General features: G+C 32.5%; 1 protein-coding gene across 1 annotated transcript in view; it reads left to right on the top strand.

The window, feature by feature from the left end:
- The window catches only part of LOC107743131 (FYVE, RhoGEF and PH domain-containing protein 1-like), a 49,623-nt gene that overhangs the window by 27,528 nt on the left and 4,234 nt on the right, over window positions 1–17,861 (top strand). Inside the window, exons 2-8 of the mRNA XM_016556255.1 lie at window positions 8,024–8,236; window positions 9,259–9,303; window positions 9,721–9,959; window positions 11,187–11,425; window positions 13,507–13,663; window positions 16,733–16,871; window positions 17,075–17,133. Coding sequence (XP_016411741.1) covers window positions 8,024–8,236; window positions 9,259–9,303; window positions 9,721–9,959; window positions 11,187–11,425; window positions 13,507–13,663; window positions 16,733–16,871; window positions 17,075–17,133 — 1,091 coding nt within the window. The remainder of the gene's footprint in view (window positions 1–8,023; window positions 8,237–9,258; window positions 9,304–9,720; window positions 9,960–11,186; window positions 11,426–13,506; window positions 13,664–16,732; window positions 16,872–17,074; window positions 17,134–17,861) is intronic.

The raw sequence follows: 17,861 nt of genomic DNA, 5'->3' as shown, positions 1-17,861 counted from the left end.
TCCACATTGACCGCCACAAATATCCACCGCCCCCTGCCATCAGCTCCCGCGTCTCACACACGAGCGCGACTTTAGCACTAGATTTAGCAACTTAGCAACGCGCGGCTTACTGATTTTTTGGAATTATAAATATGAGCATAGTTCGTCTACGCGCATTGGAAAGCGGTTTCAATGCCCTGCATATTAGTAGCGGCTCCCTGATGCGCACAATTTATATACAGTATAATTACCCAAAGATATAATTGCGAGAGAACGTATTGAAATATTTTTTTATTCTCCCATTTCGTAGGCTATTTATTCCCTTTAGGGGTTCTGTAGTACATTTAGGGCCTGTTTACACCTGGTCATTTCATGCGTTTTCGCTGATCGGATATCTATCTAATACCAAGTGTAAACTGGCCCTTAATTTCCTTTCTGAACGCGGAGTTGGGATGTGGCGGATTGCGGGGGATCACGATGCCGGCTCAACATCGTGATGTCTGTCAGCCATCGGCGATGGACGATGGCATCGTCTGTCGACCCAACCCTAATTTCCAATGTTGATATTTGTGTGGAAAAACCATTATATATTTTTTCCAGGATCCTTTGATGAATAGAAAGTTTAAAAGTTTACAAAAACATTGATTTAAAATAGAAATCTTTTGTGACATTATAAATATGTCACTTCTGATCAATTTAATGCATGAATAGAAGGAATAATGACTTCCTAAATAATTTAAAAAGAAATCTTGCTGACCCCAAACAGTACTAAATAGCTGAGAAGGAAACCACATGGTTTGAATTTTGAGTATATATACAGTACGCTGTAAACAATTCTTTTTCAAAGTTGTAAACAAATCAAAGATTATTAGAGTACATTTGACTGAAATAGTATAAGAAAATAATCTTTCTGCTTCAAAAATGTTACTTTTAATTCAATGTTACTTGCAAACAATGATGTTTTTTATAATTCATTGTGAAATTTAAGTTTAAATTGTTTCTACATTATTTTTTTCAGTGTACCTTTCTTGCAGTGTGAAAAGCCAATATGTGCTTGACAAGCTGCGAATGAAGTGCATCATCATTCAAATAAGAGAGTTTCTGTGTGGTTTTATAGTGTAGACATCAATCTGAATTGTGAAGATATAACCGCTATCCTGATATCAGACCCATGGGGTGGAGATTTCTGCAGAGGTTGTCAAACTTGAGTCTCAGTGCCTAGCCAGCAATACCTCCACCGGACCACAGCTCATTTTTTACAGGCCTCTTGGCACCATTTAGGAGAAGAATTTGACCTGCGTCCTAATGTGTGAATGTCTTTAATAGTCACTTCCTTACAGTGCAGGTGCAGTACATCCTGTTTGCTCATGTCCTGATTTCACGCTCGGAGTTTGACCTTGAAATGTTTTCCTTTGGCTTTAGCCAGGTTGGCAGTTTCTTTTAGGTTCAGTTGTGACTGAAGAACTGCTCATTAACATATTGCTAAATAGTTTACTGTGGACTTTCGATTTTTGATTGGAAATCTTTCGAGGTGAAGCCATGAGTCTTATTATTGAAATGCAAACTGCGACAGTCAATAGGATCTAGCTCTGAATGTCTTCAAAGTGGTTTTGTTAGGGAAGCTGGTGAGGCAGATGTTCTATTGAATCATGGGTAATTCAGATTATGCTTACAGACGTCCGTCACACGAGCTTCCCATTGGAAGTGAATTTCTTAAAGGGATAGTTCAACAAAAAATGGAAATTCTGTCATCATTTACTCACCTTAAGTTGTTTCAAAAGCTGTATGATGGATGGGGTGTGCGATATTAACACAAAATTGATATTTGTGATTTTGACGATAGCAATAATTAGACAATATTTTGCAGAATGTGTTTTTGTGTTTGCATGGACAAAAATGGTAGTGAAACCATTTTCACTCAGAAATTGCTTGTAAATTTCACAAATAATTACAATGAAACTGCAAAACCAAACATTTTGAAGTATAAAGCCTAACGTGTTTTCTTTTAAAATATTTTAATGGTTTATTTACAATTTTGGAAAATCATTTTTTGCTGTGTATCTGCCTGGAATGGTTCAGGCCTGTCATGGACAGCTGTCTATACTGAAGTTTTTCATATTTTTTCATATTATGTGTGGAGTTAGTTTATAGCAGTGACAGAAATGAACTACGAGTCACGAATCCACTATGAGGCAATATTTGCCCCTTAAACTGATTTCCACGGGATTTTTTACCTTTATAATGGCATTTTATAACCTTGGAATTATGCATTTGCATCATCAAATTCTTACATTTAATCAATAAATTCAATAAATTCCGTCTTTGCACTGCAGAAGTTGCATCTGAAGTGGTGTTTAGGTGTATTCAAACAGACTGTTTAATGCAGCTGTGGACAAATATTAAAAAAGACAATATTGTGTCTTTTCAAACCTGTTAATGTTAAAGGGGTCATATGATGCTGCTAAAAAGAACATTATTTTGTGTATTTGGTGTAATGAAATGTGTTTATGCGGTTTAAAGTTAAAAAAACACATTATTTTCCGCATTCTGAACTTTTATAAAGAATATCTCTTTGGATTTGAGACTTTAGTCTTTGCAACTTTACAGATCTTCTTTATGCACCAAGAGCTTGTAACACTCCAAAGAGAAAGGAAAAAATGAAATCGCATCATATGACCCCTTTAATGTATTTAACTGTTTTATTGTTTATTTAACTGTTCTATAAAGTCAATATGACATTTGCAATTGTGGTGATATTCTGGAAAAACAGCACTCTTGTTTATGTGATATTGGCTCATATATGTCTCATGTGAAGTTACAAATTTTATCTCATAAAACTAATCTTCTGATCAAACTGGTAATCAAAATGACATATTTAAGTTTTTTTTTTGTGAAAAAGCATATTAAATACACCTCATATGTAAACAATGCAAAACATTTTTAACTATACAATTGGATATAAATATGAGACAAAGCTTATAGGAAAAAATGGCCCCATATATCTTTAATTTTCGTAGACGATACATATTTTGCAAACCGCTACAGTAATGCGACACAAAATACATACATTTTTTTTTTAAAACTCCAAGCTGCCGCAGTGACAGGGTATTGTGACCAGAGGCTGTGAAAATGCTCCAAAAAAGACTAAAAAGTGCCATAACTTCTCTTTTTCATATGGATTAGGAATGACATGAGGGTGAAGACTGAACTGAAGGTGAATTATTCCTTTAATAAACTGCTGCCAAAGCATGTCAAAGATTAATCTTAAGTCTCTGAATTGAAGAGCAGTACAGCATATTTTTACTCCAGTAGTATGTCTGTCTCTGCTTTATCTTCATGGCCCTAAAAGCCCCCTAAATGGCCCTAAAAGCCCCCTGTCTGCACTTTATGCCTTCAGGAGAAATGGAGCATGAAAATATCAGTCAGTCAGAAGTAAACTTCTCAAAAGGAAGACGCCTGTATGAAGCGTATTTCAGCAGTGCTTTATTTTGATGACATTGAATTTGCAGCATGAGCATGCAATGCTAGTCTTCATTAAAATGCATGCTTTTGACTGTCCAGGAGAAATTTTCCCATCTGTTTAGATGTCTTGATGACTTTGTGCCTGAACTGACTTTAGGCTTTGTGCCTGTAAATGGAAAGATTTTTTTTCTCTGTCTGCTATGGAAAAAGAAGTCTGTCTCAGAGACCATGTGAGAAACTAGTTAGGTTCTTTTGTATAGAAATTTAACAGTTGGTTTCTAGGTTCATCTCTGTAAAATTCCAGTTTTGAAGTGTTATTTTGGGGAATAAGCTTTTAAGCAACGCTCTTTATAGTGGCATTATTGCTCATATGTAGGGTTATGTATCTGAACAAACCCCTTACACTAAGTATGAATGATTTCTCAAATCATGTTTTGTTGTAGAACGGTGTGCTGTTGCTTTTCTAAGCATTTAGTTTTACAATTTTCCACTGGCAGATGATGAAATTAGAAAAAACTTTAGACTTACACTGAAGAGCCGTATCTAGAGACAAGAACATCATATATACTTAAAAGCAGACTGACATGCGTCAAAGTAATTCACTTAAAACACCCTAAAAATCATTCATCAGGGTTACTATAAATCAAATCTAAAAGTTAATTTTATTTTGGATAGCACTTTTAACAATACACATTGCTTTAAAGCAGCTTTATAGAAAACTATTATGTTTATATTTATAATATCCTTATATTTGTATTCTTTAGTTGCATTCAGCAGAATCGGGCGATAATATATTTTACATTTTACAATGATGCAATGAAAAAAATTTATTTAGAAATTGTTAGTAAATTTCACAAATAATTACAAAAAACTGACCATTTAATAAAACATGAAATTTTGAAATAAACAGACTAAAATAGTATTTTCTTGTAAAATGTACTCCAATAATTGCATTTTATACACTGTAGTAGGCCTACTGTATATATCATTTATGAAAGGCTACATGAAATAGAATAAACATTAACTGAAATAAAATACTTGAATTGGTTTAATTTCAGCTAGTTGCCAAGGCAGCATTTCTCATTTTCATTATTTAATTTTACTTGATGTACTGAAATAAGTAAAAGTGAAAAATGAGTGAAAACTAGCCTATATAGACATTTTAAAATCTAATCAAAATGACAAAAAATTACTAAAACTTTAACTACGTTTTAATATAAAGAGATGAAAAATGGAAAAAAAATCTAAATATAAACAAAAAATCTTTAAAAAAATCTAAACTATATATATATAAAAAAAAAACACTGCCACCCAGGATACCATACCAACCATAAAGTATGTAGGGTTATGTATCTGAACAAACCCCTTACACTAAGTATGAATGATTTCTCAAATCATGTTTTGTTGTAGAACGGTGTGCTGTTGCTTTTCTAAGCATTTAGTTTTACAATTTTCCACTGGCAGATGATGAAATTAGAAAAAACTTTAGACTTACACTGAAGAGCCGTATCTAGAGACAAGAACATCATATATACTTAAAAGCAGACTGACATGCGTCAAAGTAATTCACTTAAAACACCCTAAAAATCATTCATCAGGGTTACTATAAATCAAATCTAAAAGTTAATTTTATTTTGGATAGCACTTTTAACAATACACATTGCTTTAAAGCAGCTTTATAGAAAACTATTATGTTTATATTTATAATATCCTTATATTTGTATTCTTTAGTTGCATTCAGCAGAATCGGGCGATAATATATTTTACATTTTACAATGATGCAATGAAAAAAATTTATTTAGAAATTGTTAGTAAATTTCACAAATAATTACAAAAAACTGACCATTTAATAAAACATGAAATTTTGAAATAAACAGACTAAAATAGTATTTTCTTGTAAAATGTACTCCAATAATTGCATTTTATACACTGTAGTAGGCCTACTGTATATATCATTTATGAAAGGCTACATGAAATAGAATAAACATTAACTGAAATAAAATACTTGAATTGGTTTAATTTCAGCTAGTTGCCAAGGCAGCATTTCTCACTTTCATTATTTAATTTTACTTGATGTACTGAAGTAAGTAAAAGTGAAAAATGAGTGAAAACTAGCCTATATAGACATTTTAAAATCTAATCAAAATGACAAAAAATTACTAAAACTTTAACTACGTTTTAATATAAAGAGATGAAAAATGGAAAAAAAATCTAAATATAAACAAAAAATCTTTAAAAAATCTAAACTATATATATTAAAAAAAAACACTGCCACCCAGGATACCATACCAACCATAAAGCATAGTATATGCCCGCTATTTGCAATAACAGTACAAAGACGATTACTAAAAAAAAAATTCTTTGAAAACATTACATTTTCTTTATATGCCCTTCAAGTTGATGTGAATAAAAACACCACATAGCATAGTGTAGTCCTGCTATTTGAAATATCGGTAAAAAGACAATTACTAAAAATTAAGTTGAAAAGTTTATATTATCTTTATATGCCTTTCAAGTTGATGTGTATTGGACACGCCTGTTCTTTTGATACATATGTAACTCAAACGGGCTTGTAGGTCACAGCACACATCCCTTTCCCGTACAGGAACTCCAGAGCACATGGGAAAAACAACATGCTCTGCGAATCCAAACCTGCGGCTAGGATAACTCTGCGGCTAGGTTTTCTCCCTCGCTAGCCTTTCTTCACCTTTAAGTCATTTTGGTGGAGCATGTGGAAGTCATTTCAGCCCCCTGCCTTCACTAGCTGGTATGAGTGTCACCATATGGAACCAATTAGATCTTTGTAGGGGGACAGGCGAGCTTTTTTAAAAATGGCAACGTCTGCCCACCATCTGACCCGTCCATGCCACTTTAAGAAATTCCAACAAGATTTTTTTCCTGTCCATGCTCATTTTGATATCAAAGCCCTTCAAATCATATTTACCGTCTGCCCACCATCTGACCCGTCCATGCCACTTTAAGAAATTCCAACAAGATTTTTTCCTGTCCATGCTCATTTTGATATCAAAGCCCTTCAAATCATATTTATGTGTGCATCGTTTGTAGCTGTGAATTTTGTTATGTCGCTAGATCCAAACTCACGATGTCTTACGCTGATTGAGCTGAGCAGGCAAATATACACAGTAGTGACTGGCACTTTAACACACTGACCTACTTAACACACGACGGCCCAGCACGGGCACAGAGTGCTATACTGCTCTGCCCGTTTACCCAGAAGTCTCTTTACACAGTTTGATGTCATGTTCACATTGTGTCAGCACAAACCAGTGTGTAATTTAAGCCTAAGATTGATGTGGAGTATATACTTGGACTTATCACTGGATCTGGACTCGTAGTTTATTGAGTCAGAGGTGATTTGTGTGAAAACGTGTTGTACATTTATGCTTTCTGGCGTTCAGACACATCACTCAGCTGAACTGTAATCCATTACGCCCAGCCGGCTCCATTAAATTAGGCTGAATTGAATTTGCCCGTCTTGTTTTCCTCTCTCTTGTTGATTCTTAAAGTGTTTCCTGTCTGAGATGATCATGCTAGTAATAATGAGAGTTTTTTTTACTTTTTAAATGTACTTTTTGAATGGCAGTGGATTTAATTTTTGCATTACTAAAAAATTACATTTTGCAATATCTTTTAAAGATAAGTATTTTTGTTTTCATTAACATGAGGTTATTTTCATTACTGTTCAAAAGTGTTTATACTTTTATTCAGCAAGAATGCATTAAATTGATCAAAAGACATTTCTAATAAAGATTTTCATTTCTAATAAATTTCTATTCATCAAAGTATCCTGAAACGTTTCCACACAAAGTTTCCACAAAATTATATTAGAATGATTTCTGAATGATCATGTGACACTGAAGACTGTGGAGTAACGATGCTGAAAATTCAGCTTTGCATCACAGGAATAAATGACATTTTTAAATCTATTCAAATAGAAATTTTAAATTGTAATAATATTTCACATTATTACTGTTTTTACTGTATTTTTGATCATATAAATGCAGTCTTTGTGAGCAATATGAGACCTCTTTTAAAAACATTAAATCTTACTGACCCCAAACTTTTGAACAACACAGGTCATTATAGCACTTAATATGAATCAGTCCGTCTCTCTGTAAACACATCATGTTTTTGTTTCTCATATTTTTTTTCTCATTGTTGTGGTGGCTTCATTCACATGTTCTTAAGAAAAACATTCATCATCTTACAAAATCTTCTGATGGTAAAAGTTGTTGGGAAGTGCATGAAATGCGACTGTTTTGGTTGTTCATTTGAAATTACTCACATTGTTTACAAGTAACTGCTGTATTTTCTTGCCAAAGCCAATTTTATTCACATTAATGACCCTGATGGGAAAGCTCTGGCTATGAAAGAGAGAGTGGTGTATTTCAACTCAAACTAATCTGAACTGCAGAACAAGTCTCATTTCGGCCAACACCTACTCAAATGAAACCAATAACAAGTTATTGATTGTAACTGATAAAGAACACCAGGCATGGTTTGCTCCCTTCATTCAGATTCTCCAAATTCAAAGCGAGTCTGCACTCTCTCTTCCTGTCAGGCCTGTCCACCACCAGTCCACGGCTTCTAACCAAGAGTCTGTCCCTTGAGCCAGGCCCCTGCCTCGGAGCCCACGAGACCCCACAGCGACTCTGCTCTGACCCTGGACCCCTGGAAGCACAGCACTGCAATGGCACAAGTGAGAACGGACCTCAGGACGTCCCGCCTCCACCCCCTAAAACACGCCCACCTTTACCTGGGCCAAAGCCTCAAGGTACGTTCTGTACATTTAAAGGCTTTTTAGCAACGTCAAATGACCCCTTTAAAGGGATAGTTCAGCCAAAAATTAAACTTCTGTCATCATTTACTCACCATCATGACACAAAATAATGTATTTTGAAGAATGACCAAGCTCTTTATTTCTATACAATTCACAAATACAGTAAACACAGGACGTCAAGTTTGAAAAATGACAGAAAGGCAACTTTTATGCCATATTGCAGTCTTGTGAAGCCATAAAATAGCTTTGTTTGAGGAATGGCGGTAAATTTGTTGTTATTTATTTAAATATGCGCATATGCAAATGAGATTTGAGAGCTAGTACCATTCAAAAGTTTGTGGTCAGCAAGATTTTTTAATGTTTTTGAAAGGTGTCTTTTATTTTCATTAAAGCTGCATTTATTTGATCAGAAATACAGTAAAAACAGTGAAATGTTATTACAATTTAAAGTGAATGTTTTCTATTTGAATATATTTTAAAATGTAATTTATTCCCGTGATGAAAGCTATCATTACTCCAGTCTTCAGTGTCACAATGATCCTTCAGAAATCATTCTAATATGCCGATTTGCTGCTGAAGAAACGTTTCTTATTATTAATAATTTTGGAAACAATTATGCTGCTTAACATTTTTGTGGAAACTGTGATACCTTTTTTCAGAATTTTTACTGTTTATTAAATTCATAAATTAATAAAATGATACATTTCTTAAGTTCTAAAGTTTAAGTAAAAAATAAAAAATCTTTTGAACAATAGTGTATGTTTTATGCATATTTAAATATATGCAGAACTTATAACTAAATAGAGGTCACCATTATTTGAATGTTTACTGTATTCTCTTTGACCTCATGTATAATTTATGATATAATATAATATGCAATATGATGTAATCGAATAAAAGTACTTGTTATTCTGCCTTGCTGTTCCAATTTAATATCTGTGTCTGTCTGTGTGCGGTCATGTTATCGTGCACCAGTCTCAATGTATTGATTTGCGTATTGATTTTGTCTCGTTCAGTGCCCCCGAAACCCCCGTCCTCTCGCTCATCGAGAAGTTTGAGAGGTGAGAGATCACAATCATTCGAGCGCTTGTCACTGGAGCCGCTTTTTGATTACGGTAGATTTTATTATTCATAACTACAGTTCTGATTTGGTGCTCTCGAGTAATGATATCTCCGTTTGTTGATCACAGGTAAACAAGAAGTTGTATCTTTAATCTCACTGCCAAAAATTATTTATTAATCAGTATTTTTGTCTTGTTTTCCAGTAAAAATATTTAAACATCCTGAAAACAAGATGTACATGAGAAGCAGAATTGCATAATATATTAAGACATTTTTTTTAGAGAATACAGCTAGAGAGTTTCTTATTTTTAACCATACATCTTACTAAATTGATCTTTTTATTTACTTTGGCTTAAAAATGAAGGTAAAGCAATATGTACTTTAGAAGAATTGCATAAGATATTAAGACTTTTTAGAGAATATAGCTGACGAGGATCGGGTCGGTCACGAGAGGGAGATTTGCCCCTGCAGTCCAGGGCCCGGGCTTCCTTGCGGCTATGCCGAGGGGCCCGAAGGAGAGGGGGCCAGCGGTGTGGAGGGCGGCAGAGATTCCGAGGGAGACAGTGATATGGAGGAGGGCAGCGGGGATGAGAGTGAGATGAACCCCATGGCCCTTCAACCTCTGCCTAAAGCTGAACGACAGGACTCCACTGAGGTGAGGATTTATATAGGCACCTATTTGGGAAATTATTAAATAATTTAGTCATGGATTGGTACCAGGGTATTACCAAAGACTCCATATTGACTTCCATATTGTGAATACACACAAACACATACGTATACATGAACAGCTTAATTAATTCTAAGAGATAAATGACAAATTTGGTGCAAGAAACCCTGACTACAGTATATACTTTTAATATATGTATTTATAAATACAATATATTATTAAATATAAACATAATCTGTATTTTAGAATTACATTTTTAATGCAATTTTTATATTTTAAATATTTTTTATTCATTTATTTTTTATTATTTATAAAAATGTTATCTTGTATAATTGTATATAATTTATATATTATATAATTACAATTCTAATTATATATTATAAAATGATATATATTTATACTTTAAAATATTGTTTTGTAAGTAATGTATTTTAATATATAATAAAAAATTAAATAAAATTAACCATAACCCTATGTATGAAAACAAGCATTTTAATATTAACTATGGTTTATATTAAGTATATATTAATATAATATAAACATTTATAAAATAATTATATTATAATATTATAAAATTAATAATATAAACATTTACTTTAACCATATATACTTATGTAATGTATATAACATTTATATATAAATAGATATATAATATATAAAAAAATACATATAAAATTTATTTGTTGAAATTATTTTTAAAATGCATGATATACAAATTACATACTGTAAGTTTTTTAATATTTATTTAATAAAATGTTAGATTTTATTATTTATTTATTTATTTTTATAGCACTACCATTCAAAATTTTAGGGTCAGTAAAATTTCATTTTAATTTAAATTAATACTTTTATGCAGCAATGATGTAATAAATTGATCAGTGGTAAAGACATCTATAATTTTACTAAAGATTTCTATTTTAGTTAAATGCTTCTTTAAAACGTTCTATTCATTGAAGAATCCTGGAAAAAAGTATATTTAAAAAAAAAAATTATTTGTATTTGTTATTTTTAATTATTTGTATTTTGCTCAAATAAATGCATGCTTGGTGAGCATAAGAAACCTTTTTCAAAATCACAAAATTCTTAAATCTGAATGTTTTTAAAAGTTCTTACTGTTAGAAAGAATGAGACTTATTCTATGCACTTCAGTCCAACTTGTTGTCACAGGTTTGTTCAAACTCATTATTCCGCCAACATCTTCTCGTTTTGCAGCTGTCAGTCCAGCAGCGGGTGTTTAACATTGCTAATGAGCTGCTGCATACAGAGAAGGCTTACGTGTCCAGACTGCACCTCCTGGACCAGGTGTTCTGCGCCCAGCTGATGGAGGAGGCCCGAGCTCGCAACTCCTTCCCCTGTGAGGTGGTCATGGGCATCTTCTCCAACATCTGCTCCATCTACTGCTTCCACCAGCAGTTCCTGCTGCCCGCGCTGGAGAAACGCATGGAGGAATGGTGAGAAAGAAAGAAAGAAAGACTGTGAGATTGATTTTATTATGGTAAAATGGTAATGTTACTAATGTTTTATCTTGCTGTCAAGTCCAATTTATTAATATAGCACTTTTCACAATACACATTGTTTCAAAGTAGCTTTGCAGAAAATCATGATGTTAATGTTTATATCTCAATTAGTGCTGTCAAACGATTAATCGTGATTAATCGCATCCAAAATAATAGTTTTTGTTTACATACTATATGTATGTGTACTGTGTTTATTTATTATGTATATAAAAAATGCACACACAGACAGTATATATTTTGAAAATATTTACATGTATATGCATTTATATTATTATATTTTATATTATATATAAATATATTTAATATATAAACATAGCATATTTTGCTTAAATATATACATGCATGTGTTTGTATTTATATATACATAATAAATATACACACTCATATATTATGTAAACAAAACCGTTTATTTTGGATGCGATTAATTGCGATTAATCGTTTGACAGCACTAATCTCAATATCTTTATGCCTTATAGTCACATGATTTAGCAGACTAGGGCTGGGCAATAATGTAATTTTGTGAGTTGAGATATGTTATCGTATGTAGTAGAAGTAAAAAATTATTCTTACACAATATTTTTGTCTTGTTTTCCAGTACAAATATCTAAACATTCTCAAATCATGATACATTTACTTGAGAAGCAAAATGATTTAAGATATTAAGTCTTGTTTTCTGAAAAACGTATACAAAATAAGTCAGGTTATGCTTAAAATGAGAAAAATATCTGCCAATGGGGTAAGAAAAAGAAACTTAATTCAAAGGGAAAACAATATTATTTTCTTGTTTTAAGCATAAACACCTAATTTTGATTTAAATTCAGAAAACAAGAGAAAATATCTGACGTTTAGATATTTGTACTGAAAAGCAAGACAAAAATACTAAGATACTAAGTCATTTTACTGTATGTATGTGAATAAATTTGGGCATACTTATATATTCAACTTTATATAATAAGCTAGGCAATATTAATGTTAATGCTAATAAATGATTCTATATATGTTATTAATAAAAATTTATAAAAAAGTTAATAAAATATGACCGGTATTATATGTGACCCTGGAGCACAAAACCAGTCTTAAGTCGCTGGGGTATATTTGTAGCAATAGCCAAAAATACATTGTATGGGTCAAAATTATTGATATTTCTTTTATGCCAAAAATCATTAGGATATTAAGTAAAGATCATGTTCCATGAAGATATTTTGTAAATTTCCTACTGTAAATATATCAGCACTTAATTTTTTATTAGTAATATGCATTGCTAAGAACTTCATTCGGACAACTTTAAAGGCGATTTTCTCAATATTTAGATTTTTTTGCACCCTCAGATTCCAGATTTTCAAATAGTTGTATCTCAGCCAAATATTGTCCTATCCTAACAAACCATACATCAATGGAAATCTTATTTATTCAACTGTCAGATTATGTATAAATCTCAATTTCGAAAAATTTACCCTTATGTCTGGTTTTGTGGTCCAGGGTTACATATGTGATTAGCTGAATTATATTATGATATTCTAGACCAGTGTCTCTCAACCCTGGTCCTGGGCGCCCCCCAGCACTGCACATTTTGTGTGTCTCCCTAATCAAACACACCTGATTCAGCGCGTTAGCTCATTAAAAGAAACTCCAGGACCTGAAATGGGTGTCAGATAAGGGAGACATACAAAATGTGCAGTGTTGGGGGGCGCTCAGGACCAGGGTTGAGAAACACTGTTCTAGACAGTAGACTTGGCACATTAACAGATTATTTGATGTTTTGTCAAACGTGAAGACTATTTTAGACTAATAGCTTTCACGTTGGCTCGTGCAATCAGATCTTTTTTCTTTTGGACATAACTAGAAATTTTGGATGGATTTTGAATTTAGAGGACAAACGGATGTTTCCAAGTATCCAAGTGACATATGTGTTTCCACAAACTAAATTTTGTGTAGAAATAGTCTAATTTTGGAAAGGGAAGGGTGACCTTCACAAAGAGTTGGGCGAACCTTGACTTCCACCCCTCTCCCCTCAGGGATCTGAACCCCCGCATCGGGGACATCCTGCAGAAACTGGCGCCTTTCCTGAAGATGTACGGCGAGTACGTGAAAAATTTTGACCGGGCCATGGAGCTGGTGAACACCTGGATGCAGCGCTCCTCTCAGTTCAAAGCCATCATTCACAACATCCAGGTACCAGACTGCGATCCAAACACTTTGTGCTAAACTAACCATGCTCTGTGTGTTTGTATCATGCATAAATATTGGATGAAATGCAGTACTATCGTTCAAAGGTTTGGGGTCAGAATGATTTTTTTAAGTAAACTTAATACTTTACATCATAATTTCATATTGTATCATAAAAAGAACACAGTAATCATTAAAATAATGGTTACCTCAATTTAGTTATGTCTTGCATATATTTATGCATGCACAAAAGTAATTTTTTTCGTTTAAAAGAAATTAATACTTGGATGCATTACATTAATCAAAAGTAACAGTATTTAAGACATTTATTATTATGTTACAAAGATTCTTCGAATAAATGCTGTTCTTTTGAACAATTTGAACCTTCTGTTCCTCAAAGAATCCTGAAAAAATTCAACATTGATGATAATATTAATAAGATATGTTTCTTGAGCAGCAAATCAGCATATTAGAATGATTTCTGAAGGATCATGTGACTGAAGACTGGAGTAATGATGCTGAAAATTCAGAATTGCATCACAATAATAAATTACATTTTAAAATATATTCAAACAGAAAACAGTGATTTTAATTTGTAATAATATTTCACAATATTACTGATTTTACTGTATTTTTGATCAAATAAATGCAGCCTTGGTGAGCAGAAGAGACTTCTTTCAAAAACTTTTAATGATAGTAATTAAAATAGGAAAAATATGCAATATGATAATAATTGAAGACAAAATGTGTTTTACTGAGAAAAAACAAGATTTGGTTTTTAAAAAACCTTTTTCCAAAAGGTACATCTGGAAAAAGGGGGGTCGTCTTATAATCAGGGTCGTCTTATATTCGGGCCAATACGGTATATTTAAAATCAACCACTATTTTATATGAAAAATTACTCATTACAGTGCATTCTGGTCTTTCCTTTCCAGGAAGTATGCAAATTATGCTGCATTTTTTTAGACTAAAATTACATCAAAACAATCTTAACAGGGGCTTTTTGTAATGGACTTTGAGTCAGTAGCATATCTAGACAGAACAGAACGCTGAATAGATTTTTAAAAATTGTCTCTTTAAAATTCAAACTGTGATAATGTTAAGGCATAAACCGTTTTCTATTAACATAAAGTGGAAGTCAGATGTGTTGAGTGCTGTTGAGCATCACACTCTCAGCTGAACTGTGTGAAAATAAGAGTCTTCCCAACCCCCTCACTGTTATAATGAGTGTTAATTGCGTGCAACCCTGCATAACTCACAGCCGTGGACTGAATGAACAGAGCATGTGTTAGTCACACAGTAATCTCTTTCATCAGGTGCACTCCACCAAATTCACCTTCACAGTCTGAGACAAGAGCGGTCGTGTTAAAAATAACGAGAGCGCTCCCACGGCTCAGCCATGATTGAGTGCGTCAGATGAAAGAGGGAGTCGCTGTGGGTGCGCAAGTGTTTTTGGGGAGTTGTAGGTTATGGTGAATACTAATGGCGCCCCAATCAGGCCTGGTGCGGCACTTCAAACGTCTCTGGTTGCCACTGTGTGGAGAATATTAAGAGAACGCACGGCCCGGTGCCTGAGATCACAGCACTGCTGGAAGGAGATCAGGCATGTCACGGGCTCCATCACACACGGGTTACACTACCAATGAATCATGTTGATTGTGCGTGGCTGTGTTTTGGGAGTTTGCCTTATTGTTAAAGACAACATGAAGCAGCATTCGTTCAACACATTTAACTTTTGCAACGTGATGTATTTCAGAGTGAAACTAAATATTCAGTGGGAGATAAAGTAGGCAGAGACTTGATTTCTTCCAGCAGGATTTTATTGCATTATGAAAAGTAAAATCATTTCTGAGCAAAGTATTAAACTTTGAAAACGCCCATATTAAAGTAAGCTGAGCATACAGACTTGATGACGAAATATATATAATTAAATATGTATATATAACTAAAACAAAGTAATATAATTAAATCATAATTAAAATATGTATTATATTATATATTATAATATCATTTCAATATTATTTTAATAATGCATACTTTAGAAATATGTGTAATATATAATGTTTTTAATATATAATATTTTAATGAAAGCTTATATATTAGAGCTGTCAAACATTACAAATCACGTACTAAATAAAAGTTTTTGTTTGCATAATATATGTGTGTGTTCTGTGTATATTTATTATGTATATATAAATACACACACATGCATGTATATATTTAAGAAAAATGTTTCTCAAAATCTTATGTTTATAGATTAAATATATTTATATATAATATAAATTATATGAATATAAATGTATACATGTAAATATTTTCAAAATATATACTGTATGTGTGTGTATTTATATATGCATAATAAATATACACAGTACACACACATATATTATGTAAACAAAAACTTTATTTTGGATGCGATTAATTTTAATATATAATATTTTAATGAAAGCTTATAAAAACATAAAAACAAGTATTTTATATATATATATATATATGTGTGTGTGTGTATATGTAATATGTGTAATACATCATGTATTTTAATATATATTTTAATTAATGCGTATGAAAAACTGAAGTATATATTAAAACATAAAAATTATATATATATATATATATGTGTGTGTGTGTGTGTTAATAAAATAATAATACATGATTATATATATACTTTAATAATATATTTTGATAATATATATTTTAATAATAATTATCTATCTATCTATCTATCTGTCTGTCTGTCTGTCTGCACACACACACACAAACACTTTAATAATACTCATGTCATGTGTATAATATATCATGTCTTATATATTTTAATGAAAGCAAAAATAAAAAGCAAAATCTCACACACACACACACACATAGATTATATTATACTTCAATAATAATGTTTACATATATAATACATATAATTATGTGCACAGATGAATTGTCCAAAATAAATGTAGTAAATGCAGTCAGTCTTTATTTCATATCTTTAAAGTATCTGCTTTTGCAAATATTCCGAATTTGTGTGTGGGAATGGACCGGTGCATGGTTTGTTTTTGCTCATCGGATGATTTTGGGTGTGTTTTGCAGAAAGAGGAGATGTGTGGGAATCTTACCCTACAGCACCACATGTTGGAGCCTGTGCAGAGGATCCCTCGCTACGAGCTCCTGCTCAAAGACTATCTGCACCGCCTGCCAGAGGACGCGGACGACTTCAAAGACGCTCAGAGTGAGTGCAGAGCAGCGGAACGCTCAAATGGGCCTTATCTCCTCCACTGACCGCAGCGGCCCACTTTCTGTTTCATTTCAGCTATTGGTGCATGTGCCTGGAAATATTGCAGTGAAAAGGTTCATGCAAGGTTAACAGGCCAAGATAAAAGGCAAAATGGAAAAATGACTCTTTGTGAATATCAAGTCCTTTATCCTTTACAGAATCTCTGGAGCTGATCGCCACAGCGGCAGAACATTCAAACGCTGCCATCAGGAAAATGGTGAGGGCAGTTTCAGATGAACCACACACACTCCATCTGGGGTGAAAAGCAACACTGCCACTTATAACATCCCTTTGTAACTAAGCATGGTTGCCTCTTTAATGTGAGGTCTGTTGTGAAAGTCTCTCATTTGAATCTGTTAATTGCTTATGTTTTTATTATCTACATTTTGAGACACAAGACACCTCCCTCCAAGTAGACCTGACCTAAAACAGACAACGTCAAATCTGGCGTTTTTATCATCACTCAAAACAAGGTCATAAACATGTCATAACAAAGTCTAATTCTAGTTGTGAAGAAATCAATTGGAATTATTTGCAAGTAATATTTTAAAATAAAATATGCACACATTCACTCTTCTTTGTGTGCTTAATATTTCAAAAGCACTAAACATTTCTTGTTTTGTCACATTGAGTTATGAATTACACGAATCATGTACTGTAAACGATAGCATATTTTCAATTCAAATTGACAAAATTTCAGAAAGCAAGTTGAGTAGTTTTGCATAATTGGATATATACAATATTAAATAATAATTATTTATTATAAAACTTTAATAAGATATAGCCTACTGTAGCGATATGTATAATATATCATGTGTTTTAAAAAAAATTTTTTTTTTATATTACTAACATATATTAAAATATTACTAAAGTATATATTAAAATTATATAAAAATAACAATTTAAATATATATGTATATTTTAATATAGTTTATATATATGCAT

Source organism: Sinocyclocheilus rhinocerous, unplaced genomic scaffold (assembly GCF_001515625.1).
Source record: "Sinocyclocheilus rhinocerous isolate Xijiao unplaced genomic scaffold, SAMN03320098_v1.1 scaffold797, whole genome shotgun sequence".
Taxonomy (NCBI): domain Eukaryota; kingdom Metazoa; phylum Chordata; class Actinopteri; order Cypriniformes; family Cyprinidae; genus Sinocyclocheilus; species Sinocyclocheilus rhinocerous.
The sequence above is the reverse complement of the archived record's forward strand: the minus strand, read 5'-3'. Positions and strand labels throughout refer to the sequence as shown.